At 47.9% G+C, this 27,746-nt stretch overlaps 1 protein-coding gene across 2 annotated transcripts in view; it reads right to left on the reverse strand.

Moving 5' to 3' along the window:
- Positions 1 to 27,746, reverse strand: part of C5 (complement C5) — a 106,491-nt gene that overhangs the window by 15,086 nt on the left and 63,659 nt on the right. For both annotated transcript variants that reach the window (XR_014785941.1, XM_084821290.1), the window contains exons 25-35: positions 27,217 to 27,292; positions 25,128 to 25,287; positions 23,698 to 23,793; positions 22,070 to 22,241; positions 18,709 to 18,914; positions 16,851 to 17,003; positions 14,052 to 14,114; positions 12,371 to 12,449; positions 8,501 to 8,573; positions 4,367 to 4,469; positions 1,739 to 1,813 (exon numbers count right to left, since the gene is read on the reverse strand). Coding sequence is in view for 1 of the 2 variants with exons in the window: in XM_084821290.1 (XP_084677416.1) it covers positions 1,739 to 1,813; positions 4,367 to 4,469; positions 8,501 to 8,573; positions 12,371 to 12,449; positions 14,052 to 14,114; positions 16,851 to 17,003; positions 18,709 to 18,914; positions 22,070 to 22,241; positions 23,698 to 23,793; positions 25,128 to 25,287; positions 27,217 to 27,292 (1,256 nt within the window). In the remaining variant the exon portion in view is untranslated. The remainder of the gene's footprint in view (positions 1 to 1,738; positions 1,814 to 4,366; positions 4,470 to 8,500; positions 8,574 to 12,370; positions 12,450 to 14,051; positions 14,115 to 16,850; positions 17,004 to 18,708; positions 18,915 to 22,069; positions 22,242 to 23,697; positions 23,794 to 25,127; positions 25,288 to 27,216; positions 27,293 to 27,746) is intronic.

A 27,746-nucleotide genomic window follows, 5' to 3' on the forward strand; every position in this document is an offset into this window, starting at 1 on the left:
TTAGTTCACCTGAAGCCCAGCCACTGTGCCTGGCCCTTCCCTCTCTGCCCTGGAGCCATGGAAGAAGTTGGGCGGAAGCCAAGCTGTAGGCCGCCCAACCGCCAGCCCTTGGAATAGTGTGGTGGGATGAGTGTCGATGGGAAGAGCCTATCTCAAGGAGCTCCTCCAGCAACACCAGGCAGGCTGCTTAACAAGATCAGCCTCGGATGGCCTTCTCTCTGTCCCATCAGCCAGGACAGCTAGGCTGGTGAGGACGAGGGAGAGGGCCTTCTCTGTGGTGGCCCCCACTCTGTGGAACTCCCTCCCTAGGGAACTCCGCCATGCCCCCTCTTTAATGAGCTTCCGTCGTGCATTAAAAACGTGGTTGTTCAGGCAGGCATTTGGGGTGGGCTAGGGTATTTTTAGAAATATGATGTTTTTAATGTAGAGTTTTATTGTTTTAAACTTTTTATTATTGTACATCATCCAGAGTGGCTGAGTGACCAGCCAGATGGGCAATTAATAAAATAAATAAGGAAGGAAGGAAGGAAGGAAGGAAGGAAGGAAGGAAGGAAGGAAGGCAGGCAGGCAGGCAGGCAGGCAGGCAGGCAGGCAGACAGACTTACAGGGACCAAATGAGAACTGAGGTTTGTGGGGCAGAGGGAAGGTATATTACCGTAGAGCAATGCCAGGTGATGCGAGGAGGTGGGGCGGGGGGATTAGCAGCCCCAGTTTGATGGTGTTTTATTTGTTTTGAATGTAAGCTACCGTGGGGATCCTTGGGGATTGAATGGCAGGGTACTGATCAAACAAACAAGGTTGGGCAACTAAAATCATCAGTGGGCTGGAGCAACTCCCCTATGAGGAAACGTTACAACTTGAGCGGGGGTTGGCTTAGAAAGAAGGTGAGTAAAGGGAGAAATTATAAGGCTGTATAAAACCATGCATGCTGTGGAGATAGTGGGTAGAGAGAGATGTTTCTCTCCCTCTCGCATAATACTAGAACCAGGGGCCATCCCATGAAGCTGATGGGTGGGAGATTCAGGACAGATCAAAAGCAGGACTTCTTCACACAGCGGGAAGTTCAACTGCGGAATGCGCTCCCGTGAGATGTGGCCATGGCCGCCAGCTTGGATGGCTTTAAAAGGGGATGACACAAATCCATGCAGGAGAAGGCTAACCGTGGCTTTGAGTCACAATGGCCATATATCCCATCCAGTACCAGGGGCATTATGCTTCTCAATACCAGATGCTGGAGCACGCAAGCAGGAAGCTGCCATTCCACTCATGTCCGCTTGTGGGCTTCCCACTGGGGCATCTGGCTGGCCACTGTGGGAACAGATTGCTGGGCTAGAGAGGGCTTTTGCCTGGTCAAGCTTCAGGGCTCTTCTCTGAAAGTCTGTGTCCAGTGCCTGGAATGTGGCCACTGCTTCAAGAAGGTTCCCGCGGATTAGGAGGCTTCAGTGCCCTGAATAACTCATCACCCCCACCACCTGCCAACATGACTGACACAAGCAGAATATATTTGCAACACAAACAAATCTATGCAAATCTAGAACATGCACAAATCACCTTTCCCCCAGCCACACCCACTGGTGTATAACTTGGGTTACATTGGTGCAGAATTCTGATGGACTGGAGGATTGATTTTAAAGTAGGGAGTATATGCAGTCCTGGCACAGAATGACTGAAGGGCGGCCTGCAATGGGTCAAATGTCGTAGAGTATAAAAACACGCGGCGAAGTCAAAGGGAACCTACCGAATCTAATTGCACTAGAACATGCCCGTCGGTTATCTCATAATCTGCAATCAGCTGGTCGACGTTATTTGCAAGCTGAGAAGAAGAGGAAGAGGAAGAATTATTTACCGATTAATTTGGGACACATGATAAATTCCAGTAAAGCAGCTACATTAGTCCAGTGGTGGACAGATTTCAGGCTTAAAGAACCTACATTGTTTTTGACTAGGACCCTGAGACTCACCAACTGGAACCTGGTGCAAAAGACATACACTTCGAATTGAAGAGTTCTGAGCCCAGGAATTAATTCTAACTTAAGCACCAGATTTGAATGGAGCTCACAGTCCTTCCACACACAAAACTGCTCCTGGTTACCCTAAGCTTTCTTCATTTCAGAAGCAGAATTTAGGGCAGGGGGGAGTAATCTTGTAGCTGCTGTTGTTAAACAGTTGGGAGTTATTCATCCTTGCCGATTTCCTGCAAATCACCCAAAGATCTACCAGTAGATCCAGATATGTCTGCCTACCCATCCATTGGTAGAAAAAGGGGGCTATGGAACCCCTGGCAGGAATGGCGTACATGCCTTCCTGAGACATGTACTGAGGCTGGTGTGAAAAGTGTTTGGAAACATCAGCTGGTCCACAATACTGCAGCCAGACTGTTGACGGGGGCCAGTTACAGAGAGCACATGACTCCCTTGTTACAACAGCTTCACTGGCTACCGGTCTGTTTCCAGGCACAATTTGAAATACTGATTATGACCTATAATGCCTTATATGGCTTGGGACCAGGCCATCAAAAAGACCGCATTTTCCCATACCTGCCTGCCCAGATTTTAAGGTCTTCCAGGGAGGCTCTTCTCCAGGTTCTGCTGCCATCCAAGGCAAGTTTGGTGGGGACGTTAGGGAGGGCCTTCTCGGTGGTTGCTCCCAAACTCTGGAACTCCCTGCTGATGGAGGCTAGGTGGGCTCTCCCTCTGCTGTGCTTCTACTGGCAGGCAAAGACATTTGTATGCAAGCAGGCCAGCTTTGCCATGTAAACTGGTCTGTTGCTGAAACAGGTTCTATTAGAATGTAAGCCTTTGGGGCAGGGATTTGTTGTTTTGTTGTTTTATTCTGTACAGTGCCATGTGCATTGATGGCACATGATAATAATAATGATAACAATAATGGGTTGGGTACTGTTATTTCTTTTATTTTTTTCAATTCTATTTTTAATCTATTTGTTTCCATTATTAATTTAACTAAGTTTATTTTAATCTTGGTTTTATTACTATCGAGCACCATTCTTTTTGGTGGAAAAGCAGGATATAAATCAGGATATTTCAGTACAAACTGACCTGACCTGCACCTTCCAGACTGATGTGCAGATAAAAAAAATCCTCTGGATTTTGCACTTCTCCAAACTTTGCAATGCATTTCACAGCTCAAAAGGCGTTATCAACGTGCATTTTAAAATGTGTTATTTTGAAACTAAATACATTTGGAAATGAGTATTTTGTGAGAAAATAGTCTAGAAATGTATCGTTTGTGAGAAAATACATTCAAAATAGATATTTAAATGTGAATTTCAGTGTGGATTTTTAAAAAATCAATGCAGGAACAGGATGGAATGGGGTTATAAGTATGAAAGGGACACTGACTGGAAATAAAGTCTTGAACTCAATCTGAGCAGACATGCATAGCACTTTGCTGCATGATTTCTTTAACGGGGGTGACAAAAAGGGATGGCTGAATTAATCCATCCCTGGTCCATGTCAGTTTTGCATGTATTCAGTCTGCTCCATCTAACTTCCACATCACTTGTGAATTTCAAACACACACGCGCGCGCGCGCGCACACACACACACACTTATTTCTCTGTACACAATTTTTCCTGACATACACATTTTTGTGTGCAGCTTTCCTTAATATACACTCCCCACCCGCTTCCCCTAATACACATATTACTGTACATCAGGAGTGCAGACCTACAGGCTTGGAGACCCAATCCAGCCCCTGAGTTCTCCCAGAAGGCCCCACCCCCTTTCCCCTGGCCCTGCCCCCTTTCCCTCAACCAGTAATTGTTTGGTGGTTTCTCCCCCCGCCCCATTCTAAAATGTTGAAATGGAACATAGAAACATAGGAAACTGCCTTATAGATATACTGAGTCAGATCATTGGCCCATCTCACCCAACGTTGTCGACACGGACTGGCGGCAGCAGCTCTCCAAGGTTTCAGGCAGGATTCCTTCCTTGACCTACCAGGAGTTTCCAGGGATTGAACCTGGGCTGGGCTTTCTGCATGCAAAGCACGTGCTCTATCACACTGAGCTACGGCCCCTCTCCAGAGGCTTAGTTCCTGGCAGTAAGGTATTTTGGGGGGTTTTGCCCAGCCACTTTTGCTTTCAGCACTGCCCACGATTGGAGCCGAGAGACAACAAGAGATTCTCCAAAATGAAATTCATCCCGGGGGCTGAAAGAGGTTCTGCACCCGTTGTACCCAACCTGTGAGCCAAGAACTATGTCACAAAACTGGGAGAGTTACGCACTCTGAAGGGTAACTGCTTTCTGATCCACATATTTATCTGGGTAGTGAAAATTAGGTGGGTTTGCTTAAAACTGCAGACCAAATAAAACTTCCCTCCATCCCTAGTGACAACCTTACGTACGGTAGATAAATCTTCTGGGTTTGCTTCCAATCCAGTGACAAGGGAGATGTCCATCACCGCGTGGGCAGAGTCAGACCGTGGTTCCAACCTATGCGGCTTGTACCTACACAGAGAAAAAAATGGAAAGAGGACAGGAGCGGCCCTGAGCCCACACAAGAGAATGGCCTCCTCCCACGAGGGCTCTGACATGCAACAGCCACCTTCATTTACAGCCCTACATCTGACTTCAACTTTGATGGAGTTTGCAGCAGAAAGCCAGAGGAGTTTGTATGGGAGTACAGCAGAGAAGGGCAGAAGGCATGTTGGGATCTACTGTTTTGCAGGGGAATTTGCAAGGGTTTCAGACCCAGCAACTAAGGGTGCAATCCTATGCTTGTTTCAACAGAAAAAAGTCCTACAACTTTTTGTAGGACTTTTGTAGGACTTTTTGTGTCTAAACATGCATTGGATTGCGCCCTAAAAGGCTCTTCCTCCCCCCACCCCACTTCCACAGTCCCCATCAGGCTGCTTGAGGTGAAGAATGGGGTAGGGGGGAGAGAGAGAGAGAGGAGAGGAGAGGAGAGGAGAGGAGAGGATCCAAGGGTGGACTTTTGTGTGAAGGGACTCTGAGCTCTGTTCTGGCACTGAAAACAAATTCCTAAGGTGAACAATATGCTCAGAGGCACCCCTGCTCCTTCAGTGCACAGCCTTAAATGCTGCTATGTTAGAAGATTTTTAAAAAGGCAATTCTAGATGCGGTGGAGGGGCGGGGAGCAATTTCCACCTGGACAATGGGGGACGGGGAAGATTTAAATCAAGGGTCTACAACTTTTGGGCCACATTGGGCAACACTAGAGATCAAGGGGATGCACACGTGCGTGTACTCACATACTCATGCACACGCATGCACACACACACACACACACAAGCCTGGACTTCCTAGTGCTAACACTAGCCAAGGGATCCGTTCCTTATCTCCAGTCTCTGATCAGAGACCAGAAAAAAAGGAAGACTCCCTTCTTAGTGCTAACGCCAGCACAAGAAACCCCAAGCACTGCTGCCGTGATTTGTCAGCAGCAGGGGCAGATGCAGGGCGGTCTGGTGGGCCACTTGCTGCCCTTTTTGCAGCCCTGCTATAAACCTTCCTCCCCACTGCGATCCCACCAAAACATACACACACATCCCTGCCCGTGCACTGCACTTGGCGATAGTTTTTCTGCTAGCATTAACTGTGGCATAGAGGTGCTCTTTGCGGTGGAAATGCAGCTGGATAGGGAGTCGTAGGACTTTTTCTGTCTAAACATGCATAGGATTGCGCCCTAAAAGGCTCTTCCTCCCCCCACCCCACTTCCACAGTCCCCATTAGGCTGCTTGAGGTGAAGAATGGGGGGGGGGAGAGAGAGAGGAGAGAGAGAGAGGAGAGAATCCTCATCTCTCCATGCACTGTGGTCCTGATGGAAATCACCTCTCCCCATCCCCAGTTCTGGTATTACAAGCAAGCCATCGATGGACCTTGAAGGCTGATGGACCTTGGGTTTCTAGTAAAACAACAATGGCAAAGTAGACTGCACAGCCCAAAGACTGTAATCCGCTCCTGGAGTAGATGATAGCAAACTTTGCACGCAGGGCAGGGCAGGGCAGGGCAAATCAGTCAGTTTCACTTTCTCCCACATTCACATTTCCTTAACCGCAAGTTCTTTCCATCCCGTTGATGAAGACCTTTGTGAATGTTGTAAGTTCTTCTCAAAAAGCAAACCAAACAAAATTCTCATCCATCTGCACTGGCCAAATTCAATAGGTGCAGCTATTCCCAGCAAAGAGAGCATGTTTGTATCTGCCTGCCATACAGCTGTTAAAGATGGGGAGCCCATAAAAAAAAGAGAGGTGGCAACCCTAACTCAGCACCACAAACATGGATGAATACACAAGGCTGTGAAGCCAGGCTTTTAAAAGCTAAGCATTTAAAGATATACATTTAAGAGTTATACCTGTCTGGACTCTTTAAGGTCATCTCCAGAGACCCTCCTCTGGATAAACCCACAAAGTGAGGCAGGTGGCTACTAAGGAGAGCCGGTGTGGTCTAGTGGCTAGAGTGTTGCACTGGGAGCCAGGAGATCCGAGTTCTAGTCCCCACTTGGCCATGGAAGCTCACTGGGTGACTTTGGGCCAGTCACAAACTCTCAGCCCAACCTACCTCACAGGGTTGTTGTTGTGAGGCTAAAAAGGAGAGGAGGAAGAGGAGGAGGAAGAGAATGTAAGCTGCCTTGGGTTCCTTGCAAGAGGAAAAAGGGCAGGATATAAATGCAATAAATGAATAAGGAGAGGGCCTTTTCAGTGAGGGCACCCAAATTGTGGAATGCCCTCCCCAAAGAGGCTTACCTGGTGCCTACATTGTAGTGTTTCAGCACCAAGTAAAGTCCTTTTTATTCTCCCAGGCCTTTTAAACCTTCAGTATTTTTTTAAAAAGTGTTACTGTGTTTTTAGATCTTTACACTGCTACTGGCTTTTACTCTGGTTTCATTCTGTTTTAAACTTTTAAAGGTTCTTACATGATGTTTTATTACATCGTTATATTTATTGTTTTAAGTTTTCTGAACCACCCAGAGTGCACTGGCTACTGGGTGGCATAGAAATCTAATTAATTAATTAATTAATTAAACGCTCTGCCTGGGTGGATGAATCTGTCCATTTTGCTTTCTCCCCCTAATCCATTTTTAAAAGCCTTTTTTCCACCCTGTTAATGAAGACATGTGCAATTTTGGGTAAGTTCTTATCAAAAACCAAACTGAACAGAATTCTCACCATCCCTGCTCTGCACAGAGGGCTGGATTATCTGCAGTGCAGTGGTTTTCAAACTCTTCCTAGGAAACCCAGTCTGCCTTAGAGGTTAACTTGGGTCAGGGAGGACAAGCTGCCTGGAAAAGTGTTTGTCTGCCATGATCAGGCCTTCGCTGTAACGCACAACCAAAGGGGAATGTCAGGTACATGATAGGATGCATTCCCTCAATGCATGCACAGTGATAGCTTAGCCCAATAGGCCTGGCTGGTGACCTGTGAGGAAGAGGCCAGGAGTCTGGGTTTCTAGCAGCAGGACCTGGAGGAGAGGCATCACCGTGGAAAGAAGAGGACCAAAGACTAAACACATTTGCATAGAATGTGCATAGTTATGCTGATTTATATGTCGAACTGCGAGTTTAGAAAGAATTGCTATCATTCAGCCTTCCCCAACCTGGCGCCCTCCAGATGACTTGGACTACAAGTCCCATCAGCCCCAGCCAGCATGGCCAATGGACAGGGATCTCATAGAATCACAGGGTGGGAAGGGGCCTACAAGACCATTGAGTCCAGCCCCCTGCTCAGTGCAGGAAGCCTGATTCCCAGGCGGTCTCCCATCCAAGTACTAACCAGGGCTGACCCTGCTTAGCTTCTGGGATCAGACGAGGTTGGGCGCATCCAGCCCTTTGCTCAACGTCATAGAATCACAGGGTGGGAAGGGGCCTACAAGGCCATCGAGTCCAGCCCTCTGCTCCATGCAGGAAGCCTGATTCCCAGGCAGCCTCCCATCCAAGTTCTAACCGGGGCTGACCCGGCTTAGCAATAGGGAATTGTAGTCCAAAACATCTCTGGGTTGCCTGTCCCCTCTATCAATAGAAATACAATGCGTCTCACCATAGCACAGGGGACTGGGAGCTGGTGAGCTGTGCGCTGGCCGCAGAGTCTGTCCAGGGGCCAACTTGAGACGGGCGGCTCCAAGGCCCCTGGCTGCTCTCTCTCTTCTTAGGGTTCATTATCTTTAAACTGGACTCAGACCGGACAGCCCTTCAAGTAGAGGACTCCCCTCTGTAAAGTAGGACACATGGCCACCCTGTCTGAAATGTCTCTGGTCCTCTCTGTAATTTCCAGGGAACGTTATGCTATGGGAAACAGGACTGGCAACAGCAGGCAGCTGGCGTTTCATCAGGACAGATCTTGGCTGCGATCACAGACTGTGAAAGCTGGGAGAGAGGTATGACAGCGGGAGAAGCAAGATGGAGCAAAAGTGCAGTAATGCGGCCGCGAAGCGTGGATACATCCGAAATAAGGCACCTCCATGTTTTCTCTCTGATGTTTCTGTTAATTGGCACACGGTGACGGTCGCTATTTATCTGGACTTACCTTGCACAGGCCGTCAACTGTTTGGCTTCGTGTCGGGACCCAAAGTAAGCCTCCGCTATTTCACCATACATTTCTGCACATGCAAGGGAAGGAGTTCTTTACGCAGGTATTCAGGAACAGTTGGCCAGCAGACAGCTAAGTTGTTGCAACAATAGGTCCTCACTCCATATATTCACCCTGTCATTCATTCGCTCGCTCGCTCGCTCGCTCGCTCACTCACTCACAGCATGTTTACCCTGTTCATCGCACAAAAGGCTCTCAGATCAGAAGTCCGAGCTCCTCACCCCTTCCCCCTTGCAACCAGCATGGAAAGAACCGCACCGGCTGCCCCTCCGAGGTCGCAAAAGGGACCTCGGAGGGAAGGGAAAGGGGCATTCCCATGGGTGGGGAGGCCGCTATACTAGGAACCCTCAGGCCTCCACACCCTCCTATCCCCCCCGTGCCTCCGTTGGAAGACTCCTCCTTGGAGGAAGAGCTGGAGAACCATGAACCACCTGCCACCAGCAATGCCTACGCTCAGCCAGTAGGCATGGGGGGGCGATGGCCAGGAGGGCATCACCTGTGGAGGACAAAGACTGTGCCTCAGAGGGAGGGAGGAAGAGAAACTCCCCAGCTCTTGGGAGAGATGCAGCTTAGAAAGAGAGGACCTCAGAAGGAAGGGTAGGCTGAGATAGAGGCCTCCTTGTGAGGAAAAGTCTACTTGTACATAGGAGGCTTGCTGACAAGGAGGACTTTTCAGCTGCAGTCCCTAACAGTTCACAGCTTGGGTGTGGCTCTGACAGCCTCTGCATAAAAACAGCTGTGTAAGGGTGAGAGCGTTGCTGGAAACATCATTGATTGGACCTTCCTGAATCCAGTTTTGCTTGCCTGGACTCTGGACTGTTTCCTGGTGTGAGTAACGGAGTGAATTTTGACTCTCCTTCTGCCTTCCCCTTGTCTGCTGTTGCCTTGGAACCTTGTTGCCTTGCAACCTTGTTGCCTGTGACCTGGGCTACTGAGACCTTGCCATTTGCTGTATCCCCATTTGTGCCAACCGCCTTGGAACTCTTGGACCCTTGAACCCACCTTGGACCCTTGAACCTGCAACTGCTAGGCTAAGGCTCTCCAGTGTGACATACCCAGAAGAATATATGAATGTATTTATTTGATTTTTTAAAATAAACGTTATCCCCAAAAGAACTTCAGGGCAGTGTATGCAAAATGGACTAAAACGATACAATACAGTTAAGCGTTTGCATTGTTTTTATTGTGCATCAAAAAGTAACATTGAGAGGCACAAAAGTATTTCAACCTGCTAAAAATGTACAAACTTGAATCTAAAAATGTAAAAAGAAAATTGGAAGTTTGCTTTAAAATGCCTGTGCAAATAAAAAGGTTTTCACCTGGTGCCCAGAAGAGTACCACACTGGTGCCAGGTGGATCTCCCATGGGAGTGCCTTCCAGTCAGGGCACCACCACAGAGAAGGCTCTCTTTTCCAGATGTTAAATGTACTCCTCTTATGGAAGGACTACAGAGAAGGGCTTCCACACATTATCTTAATGCACAGGAAAGTTGCTATCGGAGGAAGTGCTCCTTCTGGTCTTTGGGCCCCAAGCAATGTTGGGCTTTCAAGGTAAGCACCAGCACCTTGAATTGGGCTCAGTTGCAAATAGACAGCCAATGCAGTAGCGGCGCCTTCAGAACTGATGTAATATAGCACCATCTAGGCAAACCAACCAGAATCGCAGCTGAACACTGTACTAATTAAAGCTCCTGGACTATTTTGAAGGGCAGCCCCATGCAAAATGCATTACAGTAATCCAGGCTGGAGATTACTACAGCAGGGATCACTGTAGCCAAAGTATCCCTGTGCAGGGAAGGTGAAGAAGCTGGTAAAAGGTGCTCTGAGCCACCAAGGCCGCGTGGGCCTCAAGAGACAACGTTTGACCCAAAAGCCCCAAACAATTTCACGAGCTTCTTTAAAATTGGGGTCATGCAGTTCAAAATGGGATTTGCCACCACCCAAATGTTTAGGCAATTTATAGGGGGAATTGTTTTTAGCATTCGGACGCAAATATCTGGGAAGTGATGACATCAAAGCTACATTCGAGCACATTCAAACTATCAAATTTCTGGTGCAAATGCTCAGATAAACTGGAAAGGAACAAATCTGTTTGTTTCACTTTCTATAATGGTCTCAGTTTTTTTTTCAAGCACATGTTGGTTCCTTCCCATTTCCACATCAGTTCACAATTTTTAACAAAAAGTCAGCATGAAAATGTGTACGCATTTTTGTGTGCGTGTTTGTGCACATGAAAATGCATACATATGTTTGTATGCATTTTTGCAAGCAATTTTCCCTAATTTACTTTTTCCCCTAGAGAACTGCGTTGCAAAATTCAGAGAGTAATAGCATTCTGCTTTGCATATTCATTCAGAAAGTGTAAATTAGGTTAAAAAAGGTAAAGGTGTCCCCAACCAGTCGTGTCCGACTCTAGGGTGCAGTGCTCATCCCTGTTTCTAAGCCGAAGAGCCAGCGCTGTCCGAAGACGCTTCCGTGGTCATGTGGCCGGCATGACTGAACACTGAGGTGCACGGAACGCTGTTACCTTTCCTGCCGAAGTGGTGCCTATTTATCTACTTGCAATGTCTTGCTTTCGAACTGCTAGGTTGGCAGGAGCTGGGACTGAAGACGGGAGCTCACTCCGTCACGCGGCACTCGGGTCTCGAACTGCTGTCCTGTCGACCTTCCGGTCTGCAGTTCAGCGTCTTAACCACTAAGCCACCATGGCCCCTTTAGGTTGGCTTGTATTAAAATAAGAACCAAACACACTTCTTCCCCGTCACCAAGTTCAACAGAACTCCTTCCTTTTATTGAGTGAATGTGTATCATTTCATAGCTACTTCTGGAAAGAATGGGATGGAATAGTGCCAGTGGGTGTGGCTAAAAAGTGGGTGGGGCTCTGTGATGAAGGCTAACAGTACTTGCAGAAGGTTTTTTTCCCCCTGTTTACAGCCCTGGACACCTTTGCCCAGTTGCATTCCCATTGCATCAATGAAAAACAGGATGTGATTGCAAGTTACCAGCCTGCTCCTATGCAGACCTGAGTGCACGTAAACACATTTAAATCAGTGGGTTTAACTCTGCGTATAATTGAGCTGGGCTGTATATTTGTACAAGCTACACACATAAGGAAACTTCCTTGCTCCCCACCTCTCTGCATTTCAAATTCAGGCCAGGTGTTCACATGCAAATAAGAAGTGGGCTCTGTACCTTCAACAGATGTGAAGAAGATGGAGGTTTTTGGTGAGTACAGCTTGTCACACAAGTAGGAGGGATGAGAAAAGCTGCGTATGGCAAAATTTCCTTCTCTTCACAGCTCTCGAGATTACAGGAGCCTTGTTTGCATCTGGCCACCCTAAACTAGCAGTGCCAGACTCTAAGAAGGCTCCTGTGCCTTTCTAAACTATTCTTATAAAATCACAGAGCTGGAAGAGACCTCAAAGTTCATCTAGTCCAACCCTCCGGCTGATGCAGGAAATCCTGACAGGTGGTCATTCTCTTTCTACTTAAGAGCATCTAACAAAGGAGAGTCCATCACCTCCCAAGGTAGTCTGCTCCACTGTTGAACAGCTCATCCCACCAGGAAGTTCTTCCTAAGTCAAAACCACCTCCCTTATAACTTGAACTCATTGATTCAGGTCCCACACTCCAGAGCAACAGAGAACAGATCTTCTCCATCGTCTATGTGACAATCCTTCAAATATTAGAAGATGGCTCATTTATCACCTCTTAGAAGTTGGAAGGGTCCATCTAGGCTATCGAATCCAACCCCCTGCTCTTCTCCAGAGACTACTTTTAGAGCATTTTTGAATGATTAATTTCTCACCAGGTGCCTTTACATCAATCTTCAGCTCAAAGTTACAAGTGTCTTCAGAGGTACTGCTCTTATAATACACACTCCTCAGCTGTATATATCCAAATTAAGAGAAAAAAAGTCAATTTTAAGAGGATTTGGACTAACCAGCCACCAATTCAGCTGCAGGCATGAAGTTGCTATTATAATCCATGTTATATATATACATAACTCACTTCTGATGAGGTATGAACTTGTGGAGATAATCGTATGCATTTATTTTTAGCTTTGTGACCTACTCAAAACAACGGTTCAGAGAGCTCAGCTCAAGAAGCCCGAACTCTCGTGATGCTGTGACTGCCGACTTTGCTCTCTCTGTCAGTCCTGTTCCCTGGTATACAAAAACCCTCCCCACCTGGCTGCTAGAGTGCCTGAACCCAGGTCCCCATTCTCCTGTTGGCTCTTGGACCCATTTCAAAATCGGTCCAATGACACAAAATGTTTCAGTGTGGAGTGTTCCTGTTGAGGGTGCCAGCCGGCCGGCCCCTTTTCCAGAACATTCCATTCATTCTCCCTCCCCAACACACAGTTTTCGATTCCCACCACCACCACACCAGTGGATCAGTATCCTGTGACCACTGAGAACACTCAGTCTTCATTTGTCTGTTTTGGGGTCTTTTTTTTTTTTTACCCCTTCAGTTATTTTTTTCTAAGCATTTTTTCTAGTTCTGTGAATTTTGGGGTCCTCCTAAGCCTGCCAACACCCCCGCCTTGTGTCTGGATTATGCCTTTTTGGCTGTGTAAGAATCAGCACTTGAAGAATGTGTTTGCTCTTAGTATACGGTTTGTCTATCTGGAGAATGCACCATAGCAGTTCTTAGGATCATGGGCCCAGAGGCCGACCAGAATTACTGTGCTCTGCTAAAGACAAACTGGACAAGTTAAACTGGATTAAATGCAATTTCCAAAGGGAAAGGGGAGTTGAAATGACAAGAACTGTTGTAGAAATGGGTTCCTTTTGTTACATATTGGAACAGAACTGGTAAGAACCCCCATTTTTGTTTTCCATTTGGTAATGTAGGACTTTTGGGGGGGCAATTCTATCCAGATAGCTGGAAGCCTCTGAACACAGAGACTGCTGAGTATCCGATGCAAAGCGGGAAGAGAGCAGAGGCTCCGCACTCCAGCAGCCCTGCATTTCTGCTAGATGGGCGATTTTGCCCATCTAGCAGCAGTACCTCAGGAGAGGATGGAAGGAGGCTGGGGCGTCCATAGGAAATGGCGTTCCTATGGACGCCCCAGTCTTCTCCCCTCACCCCCAGAGATGCCCTCTTTTCCATGTCTCTGCGCTCTGTTTTCCAAGTGTGGAGAGGTAGCCAGCACAGTTCTCTCTGCACTGGCTACAAGGGGGTGGGGGAGGGGGAGGGGGCGCAGCTTCCTGGCTCCCAGGTCGGAGCCTTATCTCCAACCTCGGAGCCAGGAAACCGAACAATCCTATGGGCGCCCCCCCCAGGTGCTGTCTAGGGGCCATAGGATTGCTCTCCCCACATTACTTCAAATTTAAAAACTCAATTATATATGAGGAGGAAGGGAGGCATCAACCTTAAAAGTCCTGAATAGCAAGAAGAAAACATAGACTAAATATCTTCAGATACTGTGCGTGTTCAGATGTAATGTAGTGCAAGAAGCATCCCAAGATGCTTTGTTCACTTACGTTCACTATTGCTAATCCTGTGTTGCTGCCCGTGCGCACCTCTATGTCGTCATCAAAAGGAGCCTGGATATGCAAAGAAACCCGGAAAACTGACATTAATGCAAATCCCCAGGATGTGAGGTCCTTGCAATGCTGTTCCAACCAGCGGTTTTCTCATTCAGTTTTGCATTCATAGATATAATACATTAGAACTGCATGAGCCCTGTTCGCCTTGCACACAGAATTCTGCAAAGCAGTACGGTAAATGCGCATGGCCAAAAAGATAGAGGTGGGCAGACTTGTGCTGCAAATCAGGGACCAAACAGTTGGTTCCTGCTGTCTGAAAGTCAGTTTCATCCCTGTTGGAGCTAGCAGGCAGGGTCCACGTCGCTCCCTGGTTACCTCTTAGTAGAGAGGTGGGGCCAGAGCCATCTGTATAAAGGCTGTCTGTATCGTTGGTTGAGGAGGGAAGACAGGACTCTGGCAAAAGGCCTCATAGGCTGCAGCTCAGTGCCGGGCCTCTTCCTGAAGCCTTTCCTCTTGTGGCACCAATCAGACTGGAGGGCCCGATAACACTCACAAATGGCCCACCACACTTTTCTGCACTCTGTGGAACAGCAGTGCCTGACGCTGTCCCCTTGTGTGTACGGCTCAAAAGAGAACCAGAAGTCAGGAACTGGTTATCAGGAAGGAATGGAGAGACACACTTCTTCTCTTTGCCCTGCGCTCACTTCCCCAAATCCACTTTCCTAGGTGGCCGAGGGGTCGTTCTGAGCAGAGGGCCTTGTTTGAGTGGGATCTGCAGAAACCTCAGGGAGTGCTCCCTTCACCTCTCCTGGCCCATGCTTGGGAACACTAGATGAACAGGTAGGGATGACATAGGAATCCATTCTGGGGGTGGAGCTCAGTGAGTTTTCGCCGGCTCGGCCCCCCGGATGCCAGCTTGCAGATCCCTGAGGTTGCCTGACTTAGCACGCCTCGAGTCGGGCAAGCTCACCATTTCCCGTGAGCCACCATTTTGCACAGAATCGCAGGCAACCTATTTATGGAAATTGGAATTTGCGCAAAATTGCATCCATAAATAGTGTGATTTGTGCAAAATTTGCCATTTATATCTGCAATTTTGCTCGAATTGTGTTATTTATGGCTACGATTTTGTGCAAAATGGCAGCTCATGAAAAATCAGGAAACTGCGAGCTATCGCTAGGTGCCCGCAGACCATCTGGCGGATGTCCAGGCAAGCCCCAGAACAGCCAGATTTCCCGCTGACAGACATCCCTAGAAAATGACAGAGGACAAGACTGTGAAAATACCTTCGTACTTCACCCTGAAAATACCTTCCTACTTCACCTCTGAAATGTCACAAGGAACATCGCCTGGGTACAGCTCGGCTGTACAGCACATGCCTTATCTGCAGAAGACACCAGGTTCAACCTCAGTCATAAGGATCACAGATAAGAGAGGTAAAAATGACCTCTCGCTGCCGGAGACTAGATCTGGGCGAAGATCCCCCTTCACCCACCTTTTTTTAAAGCTTGCTTCCCTGGGAACTGAGCCTCGTGTGTGGCGCAGAGTGGTAGGCGCCAATATTGCAACCGAAACTCTCCCCACGACCTGAGTTTGATTCCAGCGGAAGCTGGGTCCCAGGTAGCTGGCTCAGGTTGACTCAGCCTTCCATCCTTCCGAGGTCGGTAAAATGAGTACCCAGCTTGCTGGGGGAAAGGTAGTCACGACTGGGGCAGGCAATGGCAAACCACCCCGCTACAGTCTGCCACGAAAATGCCAGCGCAAGCGGCGTCCCTCTAGGGGTCAGTAATGACCCGGTGCTTGCACAGGAGGAACTTTTCCTTTCCTTTTCCCTGGGAACTACATTTCATGATGACATAGTATAGTTCCAAGGGTACTGTACTGGAAGGGGGAAAGATGAGACACTTCATCAATAATAACAATGACAGAACATATGTGTCTGTCTGTCTGTCAGCACCGTAGTTCCAAGACCGTAAAAATAGACACATGAAACTTGCTAACACGGTAAGGGGACCCTAGCATTTTGCACCTCAGGGTTATTTGGTTTTTTAAATGCATTAATTACTTTTAATGTGGCTGTGTGCTTAAAGCCTGCAGCACCATCTTCAGTCACTAGGTGCCCTACCTCCCTAACCAGCGCACAGCTTTGCAGTCAGTACAGTTTGAAGCTGGGGGGAGAAATTCAAAGGACACAGTTAGTTACACACCTGCCCCCTCCCCATACTCCTCAGGGTAATGGCTTGGGCAGACCCCTCCCTCAGGGGACTATGGGGGTGCACCATGGGATGGGTGCCTGCCATGGCATGATGCCTGGGGCACCAATGGTCATGGCTTCTCTCATACGCGTCCAACTCTGACAGCTACATAACTTTTGCTTGCAGGTGTCACTGTATTAAACTAAGGGCTGTTCCCATCTGTGCAAAGCTGGGTATGTTTGCTACTTTACTTTTAAGTTACAGATCTCCCTGTACTCCAAATGTTCATCCTCCCACCCAAATCTTTCACTCCCCTGATCTTAACGGAGGGATTTTGACCCCAAACTGCTGGAACTCAGCTAGGCTGAAGCTTTGGCCCAGCCCTACTCGAGGCCCCAAAGAGGGGCTGCCAGTCAGAGAAGACAACGCCACCCCTGATGGAGCAGGGGCCTGACTTGGATTCTCAAGTATCTCAAAGAAAGAGAGACAGACAGACAGACAGACAGACATGCAAAAAGCATTTCATAACAGTCTCACCACCTCACCCCATTTTATATACTTTTAAAAGGTTGTTATTAATCAGAATTAATCCACTCACTTCCACAGGCTTGCCAATGTAATTGTTTCTGGTAAGCCTGTAGTGATGGAAGTCGCCGTGATTCCTGTAGGCCACTTTGATATTCATGTCCAGGTCCAGCCGTTTAACGAGGATGGAATATTCAGCCAAGGCTTCTAGTGCATTGATAGTATCCTGTTAAATTCAGTAAGGGAAAACCGCAACCAACAAATTAGAAACGGGACAGGAACCAAGTTTGCTTTATTTACTCATGATGTTTATACCCAACCTTTCCATTTGTGAAGGTGTGTGTGTGGGGGGGGATTCCTAGAGGTGGTGCCTTCCACTAGCTTTGCTTCATCTTCCAGCTTTGGAAGCTAGGAAGGGCAGCGGTAAGCCGGAGGAGGGTTGGGGGAAGCAGCTGACAGCAACCAGTGAGTTGGGGAGGGCTGTTTGCATTGCTTTCAGAGGCGCAGTTATTGTGAAGGCTTTGCCGTATCAAACTATGGGCTACTCCAACCTGTGTGAAGGACAGGGTTATACGACTGTCCCCTCCCCTCTACTGTGGGGCAGCCCCCTCTCAGGGGAATGGAGTGGACAGACCCCTCCTTTAGGGGGCACTAGGGATGCACAGTGGCAGGGGCTATGCCCTCGGGTGCCAGCAGGAGCAGTTTCACTGAGATGGGGCAAGCAGAATGTGTCCAACCCCCACAGCTGCTTGCAGCCTTCACTGTATCAGTAAGGGCTATTCCCACACATGAGAAGCCAGGTCCATTCACTAGTCTATAACAATGAAAGAATAGGTGTGTCTGTCTGTCACTGCCATAGGTCCAATACTGTGCAACCTAGCCACCCGAAACTTGGCAAGCATACTAAAGGGACTCTAGAGGTGTGCACCTCAGGGTTATCTGATTTTTAAAACACATTAATGTGAATTAATTTAAATATGTCCACGCGTTTGAAGCCTGCAGTATCATCTTCAGTCACCAGGTGGCAAACTTCCCTAATCAGCGCAAAGCTTTGTAGCGGTAGTGTTTGAAGACAGGGGGCAAGGAATCCAAGGATTAATCCAAGGGTGCGTGTCTAAGGGTGCCAGTGGGTGCAACTTCATTCAGATGGGGTGGACACAATGTGTCCATCTTGGCCGGCTGTGCAACTTTGCTTGAAGGCTTTGCTGCATCAAATTGAGGGCCACACTAACCCATGCAGAGCCAGGTCTGTTTACTAGTATCACCATACAGTACAAAAGAATTGAGAGTTAATAACTAGACTGACGCTAAACCGTTTGCAGCAGCAAGGTGAAAAGGTAAAACAATGAAAAAGCCTGGAAAAATAAAAATCTCTTGCCCATTCACCTAAGGGCTCATATCAACCCTGTGCTTTAGGATAGCCTGCCAAGGCCCTTTCAGGTTGCTCCTGAAGATACATTATTCAATAGTGAAGGCGAAGCCTTTCTTGGCAGTGGCACTCACACGTACGCTTATGGAATCCCCTCCTGAAAGAGGCTCACCTGCCCCTATACCAGGAAAAAATGTTTTAATTCACGTAGGAATTTTAATGAGTTGCACATTTTAATTGTTATGGATGTATGTTGTTTTATTTGTGATTTAATATGGTTGGACACTGAAATCCTACACAGGATGAAGAGCAGTATACAAATATATAAAACAAATGAATACATAACAAAAGGGCAGGAGCCAGCCAAGCTTTCTGAGGAGGAGTGTTCCACAGTTTTGGTGCCAATACTAAGTGGGCCCCATCCCAGGTCCCAAACAACCATGCCTCTGAAGGCAAAGGGACACAGATAAAAGCCTCAGGCAATGGCCATACATGGTTGGTAGTCTCAGCGGTCCTTCAAATAATGACCCTCTGTGTTTGGGAGGACTTGGAAGCGAAGTACCTGTGTGGAATAAAATCCACCCCCGTATCTTTGTTGTTCCGACAACCATCGCATGATCGGATTCGCGTAGACTTTGTCTCCTTGCAGCAACGTGGTGAGCAAGGCATAGGCGGTGGTTTCAACCATCCTGGCGGTGTCCTCAGAGGGAGAGGTTCGATCTACTTTGTTGGAAGATTCTTTCCAAAACCGAAACATAGGTGGGCCCACTATAAAAGGGATGGAAATGGAATAGCCAGTGGGGAATAGCAAGGCAAAGAGCTACCCCGGGATGGCAGAGCTGGTTGAAGGGCAGCACGCTCCGGCCCGACCCATTGGCTAAGGGGCTGAGGGACACCGGGAGGCTACTTCCCTTGCATCTCAGGAGGAACATCAAGACAATGGGGAAGACCAGCCTGGTTCCATGCATCAGTTTTATTGATTGACTTTTACCTCACGTTTTGTTGGATCCCCACAGCAGCTTACATACAATAACACAAGACAGGAGTATTGGCAGGGCCGGCCCAAGATATTTTGCTGCCTGAGGCAAGGGGCTAGATGGAACTCTATTCCACATTACAAATGTGTAATTTGTACATTCCCATTCCACATACAAAAACTGACCGGACTAGCAGTTGAATCTTTCTTCAACACTGGCAGTGGGACAATATCCTCCACCCCACCCCCAAAGGCAGCAGGCTAACTTATGGGGTGCAGGGCAAGACGCATTGCCCACAGCTCTCTTCTCCAACATCTTGCTGCCACCTTCCAGCATCTGCCGCCTGAGGCAACCGCCTCACTCTGCCTAATGGTAGGGCCGGCCCTGAGTATTGGGACTACTTCTACCCTCTCCAGTGTGTTGTATTGCCTAATCTGAATTGCCCCGAGACTTCAGAGCTGAAGGGAAACACACACTGGTCTCTGCCATCATCAGCCAGAGGAACAAGGGCCACTAGAGGGCCTCCCATGCCGAGCATCCTGGCTAGGAGAAGATAGGGATGTACGGATTGTGTAAAATCTGTTCCGTCTGTGTTTCATGGATTGTCAGGTGCCTTTCATTCCATTGTCTGCCCATCGACACAATCAGCTCTTTTGTTTCCAAATTTGCGCAAATTCACATTTGCACAAGTGTGCAATTTTGCATGCTCGAAAATGAGCAAATTCCCCAAAATGTGCATTGTCATGCTTTAGCCTATGGGAGAAATGTACATTTGGGGGCAGGTCTTTTTAAATTGTGTGTATTTTTCTATGACAACAATTGTTTAAAATTTGGGAAAGTTAGAAAATCGGTCTGCAAGTCTGCAGAATCCAGGGAAAAACAGTCCACTGTGGAAACTGCATGTCAGATTCATGAAAATCCAAACTCATGTGGCTCCGTTGCAGATTTCTCCGACATCCCTAGGGGAAGACCAGCCTGGGCCCACCCATCGGTCAGAGAAAGAGCAGCTGCAGGGAGATCTCTTCTCCCTCCGTGCCAGAAAGAACATTTAGCTCCAACTGCCAAGTGCGTTAGTGTCAGAGTGGACACTGTGCCCATAGAATCCCAGAGTAGTTCTGATTCAGAGGAAGAGCAGTCGCTCCTGGGAGAGGAGCGCGCCCCTTTTTCCCAGGGCCTGCAGCTGACAGAGATTCCTCCCACCAACATTCCTAGGTTAGAAAGCAGTCCAGGGTAGGGATGGGGGAGAATTTCTCCCCGAAACTTCGGGGGGCTGAGTGCCAACGTATTCGGCCCCCCAAAGTAGTTTTGGGGAGAAATTCTCCGCACCCCCCCCGCACCCCCCCCCGGGATGGGACTTACCTTTCACAAATGTCCCTCCCGGCGGCGGGTCCTGGCAGCGGTTCGGCAGGTCTTCGACAGGGGCGGGAGCCGGTCTTTCGACCGGCTGCCGCCGCTGCCATTCCAAGAAAAGTTAAAAAAAAAACAACGCCCCCATGATAGGCTACGTGATGATTAACGTAGCCTATCACGGCTAGATTTGCAAAGTCAGCCATGATAGGCTACGTAAATCGTCACGTAGCCTATCACGGGTGACTTAAAAAAAAAAAAAAAGCGCGTACGGCTAATGGCGGCCCCCATAGGGAGCCGCCATTCGTGTTCCTTATTTGGTCGCTGTAGTCTACGTATTTACTACGCTGTAGTAATATAGGCTATTTGCGTTGCCCTTATTTTCGCCGTAGTCTACGTAAAGATTTACGTAGACTACAGCGACCAAATAAGGAACGCGAATGGCAGCTCCCTATGGGGGCCGCCATTAGCCGTACGCGCTTTTTTTTTTTTTAAGTTACCCGTGATAGGCTACGTGACGATTTACGTAGCCTATCACGGCTGACTTTGCAGATCTAGCCGTGATAGGCTACGTAAATCGTCACGTAGCCTATCACGGGGGCGTTTTGGTTTTTTTTTACTTTTTATTTCGCGGCGGGCGAGGCGAGGCGCCTCTTCCCCGGCCTGAATTTCGGCCGGGCGAGGCGGGAAGCCTCCCCCCCAGCCTGAATTTCGGCTGGGCGAGGAGGGAAGCCTCCCCCCCTGGCCTGAACTTCAGGGGGAGCAGCGAAGCGCCTCCCCCCCACCGTGAAGCAAGCTGCGAGACCAGGTAAGTGACTTTCGTGCACCCCTAGTCCAGGGAGTGACCCAGCACAGATAGCAGACTGGGTGGATGCGCGGCGCAGATGCAGAGAGAGGCGCCAAATGGAGGGCGCGGAAAGGAGGCGTAGTGCCCGGTTGGCGCTCAAAGAACGGTTGTGCCCAGAGGATCCAAGGGAAAAGGGGAGGGATTCTCCCTAGTCCTTATATTCAGGGGTCTGACATTAATTGCCTTTCAAACAGGGACCAACTGTTCCAACTTAGGGCATAGGGATGCTGCTGCTCAGATCGAGTTGCTACCTGTAGAGTTGTTAAGTTGTAAAAGAAGAATAAAGCTTTGAAAAGAATCCCTTTGTCTGTGTCTGGACTTGGGTACTGGATTAGACTGAGAGAACCCTCCAAGGAGCCCTTGACAGTTAGGCTTTAAGTGCTTAGCTTGTAAACATCTGGGACTGAGTCCCTGTGTATTCAGCTGTGCTTATGGTGCTGAATAAGGGTTGCCATCCCTATTTTTTTTGACACGCTCCTCATCTTTAACAGCTATATGGCAGGCAGGTACAACATGATCCTCTCTGTGCTAGGAATAGCTGTATCTATTGGATTCAGCCGGTGCAGATGGGTGAGAATTTCATTCAGTTCAATTTTCTGATAAGAACTTGGCAACATTTGCAAATGTCTTCATAAATGTGATTGATGGAACTTGAGATTTAAACAATTCGAACCTGGGCGGAAGTGAAACTGACAGATGTATCCATTCCTGAGTAGCCACAGGTTGGGAAAAGAGCACTGGTTGAGCGTTACCTTTCACAAGAGCTTCCTGCTTCAGCAGACTGTAGGCTGCGCGTGTACCGTGCTGGTTGGTCCTTGCCAGAGCCAGCGCATAAGTAACTATGGCCAAGGAAAATGTGCTTTGTGCAGACTTGAAATTTTGCACCAAATAATTTGCAGCTTTATTTTTAGCGTCTTCAACTCTCTGTAAAGGCAAAGGCAAACAGGAAATGGTTTGTTCTGTTTATTATTGAGGGTTTTTCATAATCCTACCCATCTTCTAAGGAGCTCAAGGGGGCAGCATCCCCCCCACCGCCTTTTATTCTCACAACCCTGTTAAGTAGGTGAGGCCAATCCACAGATGGGGAACCTACAGTCCTATGCCGAATTCAGCCTGCTAGGGCTCTCCATCTGGCCCACGAGGCCTCCACCCGTCCCGAAGCCCTGACGCCTCTGATAATGGAGAGGGGTCAGAAGAGCAGCTCCCAACTGAGCTGTCCTGGAGCAAACAGCTTAGTCTGCTCTGCTCCCCTCTCCTGATGGGAAAGGTGAGGACCAAGTGAAGCCGGCTCAGAGAAACAGAGAGAGAGAGAGAGAGAGAGAGAGAGAGAGAAGATGTGATGCATGTGTGTGTGTGTGTGCGTGCGTGTGAGAGAGAGAGGGGGGGGAGAGAGACAGAGAGAGAGAGAGAGAGAGAGAGAGAGATGAATGTGTGTGTGAGAGAGAGACAGAGAGAGACAGAGAGAGAATATGAATGTGAGTATCCATGTGTGAGAGTGCTTGTGTGTGAGAGTGTGTGCATGTGTGTGTGTATGTGAGAGACAGACAGACAGACAGACAGAAGATGAATGTGAGTGTGTGTGTGTGTGTGACTGTGTGTGTGTGACTGTGTGTGTGTGTGTGTGAGAGAGAGAGAGAGGGAGGGAGAGAGAGAGAGAGAGAGAGAAGATGAATGTGAGTGTGCGTGCATGTGTGTGCATGAGTGAGTGAGAGAGAGTGTGTGTGTGTGTGTGTGTGTGAGACAGACAGACAGACAGACAGAAGATGAATGTGAGTGTGTGTGTGTGTGACTGTGTGTGTGTGACTGTGTGTGTGTGTGAGAGAGAGAGAGGGAGGGAGAGAGAGAGAGAGAGAGAGAGAAGATGAATGTGAGTGTGCGTGCATGTGTGTGCATGAGTGAGTGAGAGAGAGTGTGTGTGTGTGTGTGTGTGTGTGAGACAGACAGACAGACAGACAGAAGATGAATGTGTGTGTGTGTGTGTGTGTGTGTGTGCGCGCGCGCACAAGTGAGAGAGAGAGAGAGAAGATGAATGTGTATGCATGTGTGTACATATATGACAGAGAGAGAGGGAGAGAGACAGAGAATGAATGTGTGGAAAGTGTGTGTGTCTGGGGGAGTCCACATGCAAGCAGAGGCTCTGTCCACTTTGGCTCTGTCCACTGCTGCTCTGTGGCCCCCGACATCCTGGCCTAGGACTAATTTTGCCCTTGAGCTGAAAATGGTTTGCCAGTTGAAAGCACTTTTAAATCCTGCCGATCACCATGTCTCTGGACTCTGCATGCTGACCCAAGCAGGGCACAGACTTTGGGCCGCCGTGCAGACCGATAGAAAAACACAGCCATAGGGATCCCAGTGAAAAGAAGGAAGCGACCACACTCACCTGCAGTGGGCATATATTGATTGCTTTTTCAAATCCAATCAGAGAGAAAGCGGTGAGGTACAAAGTGTTTTCTCTGTTTTCATTAGGCAATGTCCCCTTTCAAAAACAACATATACAAAATGTAATTAAGGACAGGTCAAATTATCTGTCACCACCCTGATCCAGAACTCTGTATGCAGTCACGCACGTGTGTGCGCACGTGTGTGTGAAGATGGAGCTGTGCAAGCAAGGGGCTGCTTGACTTCAATGGGTGGAGAAGCTCCATGCAGACATCCCTTCGTGAGGGTGAGTTCTAGCCCCCTCATCCAAGTAAATCCATGCCCCCTGTGTGTGTATCCGACACAGCTGCTGTGCCCCTGAGAGCAACAGGGGCCTGTAAGAACCACAGATAATACAATCAACTGTTGGAATGCAGGATGTATACAGATTTCTTTCATATGCTGTGGGTCTGTTCACACTTATGGTTAAAGATTCTGGAATCAGAATCCCCAGAATAATTTTTCAAGCAACAAGTTGAGGTTCAAACTTTTTCTGTGCTTCTGAATTTCCTCATGGCTGAACAAACTGCTAGGGGTCTGTTACTTCAGAATTTAGTGGCCTTGTTTTATATGGCAATTTGGTGGTGGTGGGGGGTTCACAACCCCCGTCTGTGAAAATTGGCAGGCAGGAAAAATTTTCAATGGAGTTGCTTCCCTTACTCTAGAAGACAAGGTGGAAACAGAAGGACCTTTATTTATCCTTTTTTAAAAGCCTCGGCTGCTCATTTAGCAACCACCACAAGTCTTTCTGGTCCATAGCCTCCAGCCATGTTTCCCAGACCAGAATGTAATGGGGATGAACGTGATGTCGTTCCCATTGCATTCTGGTCTACGAAAGTCTGCAGGAAGTTGTATAAGCAGCCATGATGAGGCTTCTCAAAAAGTGGAAATAAAGTGGGGTGGAGATAAACCTGCCTTATTTCTGAATAAAGTCATCCGTCCCCCAACAAAAACACCATAGAACTTTGCCCACCCCCTGAAAGGAGCTGAAATATTCCCCCACCCTGATTTTCTCAGGGGGATAAAAGGACCTGCAAAAATGGGAATGTAATTTTGACCCACCTTTAACTTCTGAGTGAAAAGTGGGCTCCTTTTATAATGTATGGGAGTTCTCATTACCATAGCTTAGGGGTGGACCTATCAGAATATTTTTTTGGCCCATGTCAGTTTTGTGTGTGTTCATTTATAAGTCAGTTCTGTCTCATTTCCACATTAATGTGGGGGTAGGGAAAAAAATATTCACAAAAATTCATATGCATTTGTGTATGTGCTTTATGGTAAAATATGCATTTTATATACATTTTATGCGAGAGGAAGCACGCCTCGTCATCTCAGTCATATTTTTGGTAAGGTGTTGTTAGGATTTCTTTTTTTAATGGTCCATTTCCTTACCTGCAGTTTTACTGGCCGGTAAGTTGCAACCTCCCTGAAAGATCCATCTCCCATTTGACAGATGTCAATCATCCACGTCAGAGTATTACACACAGAATCCCGATTGATGGCCACATACTGATGAACTTGTCCAAAAATCCTTAAGGCAAAAGCAGTCAGCCTGCCATGACAAGCAGAGTAAAAATCAAGGTATTTCCTCAGAAAATCTTCTTTGAGGCTAGTTTTGAAATGAATTTCTCATTTGGGATCTGAGAGTCTAAAGGAACTGGGGGAAGCCATTGGCTTCTTTATAGAGGATAATTTGGGGAATGTTCTGAATAGAAAAACAATAATCAGAAAAGGGGGCAATCCTCCCACCCCCCCACCCCCAGCAAAGGATGAGGTAACTGGTTGATTGTATTTGTGAACAAAAGACTGCAGTTTGAGGCAGACCAAGAAAGACAGAGATTTATTTATTTATTACATTTATATCCCACCTTTTTTCCTCCAAGGAACTCAAGGCGGTGTACACAACCCTCCTCTTCCTCCATTTTATCCTCACAACAACCCTGTGAGGTGGGCTGGGCTGAGAGTCTGTGACTGGCCCAAAGTCACCCAGTGAGCTTCCATGGCCGAGTGGGGACTAGAACCCAGATCTCCTGACTCCCAGTCCAGCACTCTCGCCACTACACCACGCTGGCTCGCCAGAGATGAGATTTTGGATACTGCGAGTCCACCTTCCCCAACCTGTTGCCCTCCAGACATTGTGGACTACAACTCCCAGCATTCCTGACCCTTAGTCATGCTGGCTGGAAAAGATGGGAGCTGCAGTTCAAAATATCTGGAAGGCACCAGATCGGGGAAAGCTCCTGTATGTTAACAGCATTTGAGGATGTTGTCTGTCTCTCCCTTGAAATTCTGACATGGGAGCGGTGGACTTTGGCTTCTGTGGGAAGGCTAAAATTGAGCCTCTGCCTCCTATGCTCAACCTGTATATTTGTAAATATACAAAGATTTACAAATTGCCAGTAAGCCTCCAGTGACCTCCTTCCAAAAGGAAACCAAACCTGGGTAAGCTGAGACTGGTTGATACGATCACGTGATGTCAGTGCTTTGTCAGCTGTGCCTGTTTCCATTCTGTTTCCAAGCCCAGTTCAAAGTGTTGGTGCTCACCCTGACAGCCCTCAATGGCTGGGGAACAGCGTATGTAAAGGAGCATCTCTGCCTGAAAGCCCCTGCTCAGACCTTTCGGTCATCTCCGGAGGCCCTCCTCTGGGTCACTCTGCCAAAGGAAGTTAGGCAGGTGGCTACAAGAGTGAGGGCCTTCTCGGCTGTGGCTCCCCATTTACGGAAGGCCCTCCCTAAGGAGGCTTGCCTGGTGCCTACATTGTTACCTTTTCAGCATCTTTATTTTCTCTCCCAGGCATTAGAGACTTAGTTCTCAAACGTTACGGCTTGGTTTGGAGAATGTGGATAGGGAGACATTTTTCTTCCTCTCTCATAATACTAGAACCTGGGGTCATCCCATGAAGCTGACTGGTGGGAGATTCAAGACAGATAAATGGAAGTCCTTCTTCACACAGCGCATAGTTAAACTATGAAATTTGCTGCTTCCGGAAGTAGTGATGGCCACCAATTTGGACAGCTTTAAAAGGGGGTTAGAGAAATACCTGGAGAAGACTATCAATGGATACTAGTCCTGATGGCTATGTGCTCCCTCCAGTACCAAAGTCAGTAAGCCTATGCACACCAGTTGCTGGGGAACATGGGCAGGAGGGTGCTGTTGCACTCGTGTCCTGCTTGTGGGTTCCCGGTCAACAGCTGGTTGGCCACTGTGTGAACAGAATGCTGGGCTAGATGGACCCTTGATCTGATTCAGCAGGGCTCTTCCTATGTTCTTCTATATCCTGTGCTGTTTGTTATTTTGTATCGTATTCTTTTACCTCGTTGTGATCCACCCAGACAACATTTGTTACTGGGCTTATTAAAAACATAATAAACAAACAAACAAACATGCATCAGATGCACTTGGCAAATAATAGTAGCTGTTGCATAGCATCAGAGTTGAACCATTTTGAAAGTGCCTGGTTGTCCAATGCCTATAACTCACCAGGCGCTGGACTCCCCGTTCTTCCACATGCTGTAAGAGTGATCTGGCTGCTGGAAGGACAGGACGCTGATGATGCCTAGGAAATGCATAAAGCTGTGATTCCAGGCGCTCTTCCGCATCTTACTCATTATTATTATTTATTACATTTCTATACTGCCCCATAGACAAGGCTGTCTGGGCTTTTTGCAAAGGTTAAAAACATTAAACATTACATTACAGTGGGGGGGGGGAGCAATAAAATATAGCATAAAAACTATTTTCATAAAACACGCAAATAAACAGTATACACGAAGACAATATATCTAAAAACAATATTGAGCAATCAACTATAAAAGACAAATCCAGGACTATCCATCATATGCTGCCAAGTGCCTGGGAAAAGCGCGAGGTCTCAACCTGGCACTGCAAAGATAACAACGCTGGTGCCAGGCTGGCCTTGTCAGGGGCCCGGAGATCATTCCACCATGACGCCATTCCAGCACCGCCCCATCTTAGACCATATCCTCTCTTTCTCCTGGATCCTTGCCTGC

This window comes from Heloderma suspectum, chromosome 14, assembly GCF_057233095.1.
Source record: "Heloderma suspectum isolate Gila_16-S chromosome 14, 16-S_ref, whole genome shotgun sequence".
NCBI classification, from domain to species: domain Eukaryota; kingdom Metazoa; phylum Chordata; class Lepidosauria; order Squamata; family Helodermatidae; genus Heloderma; species Heloderma suspectum.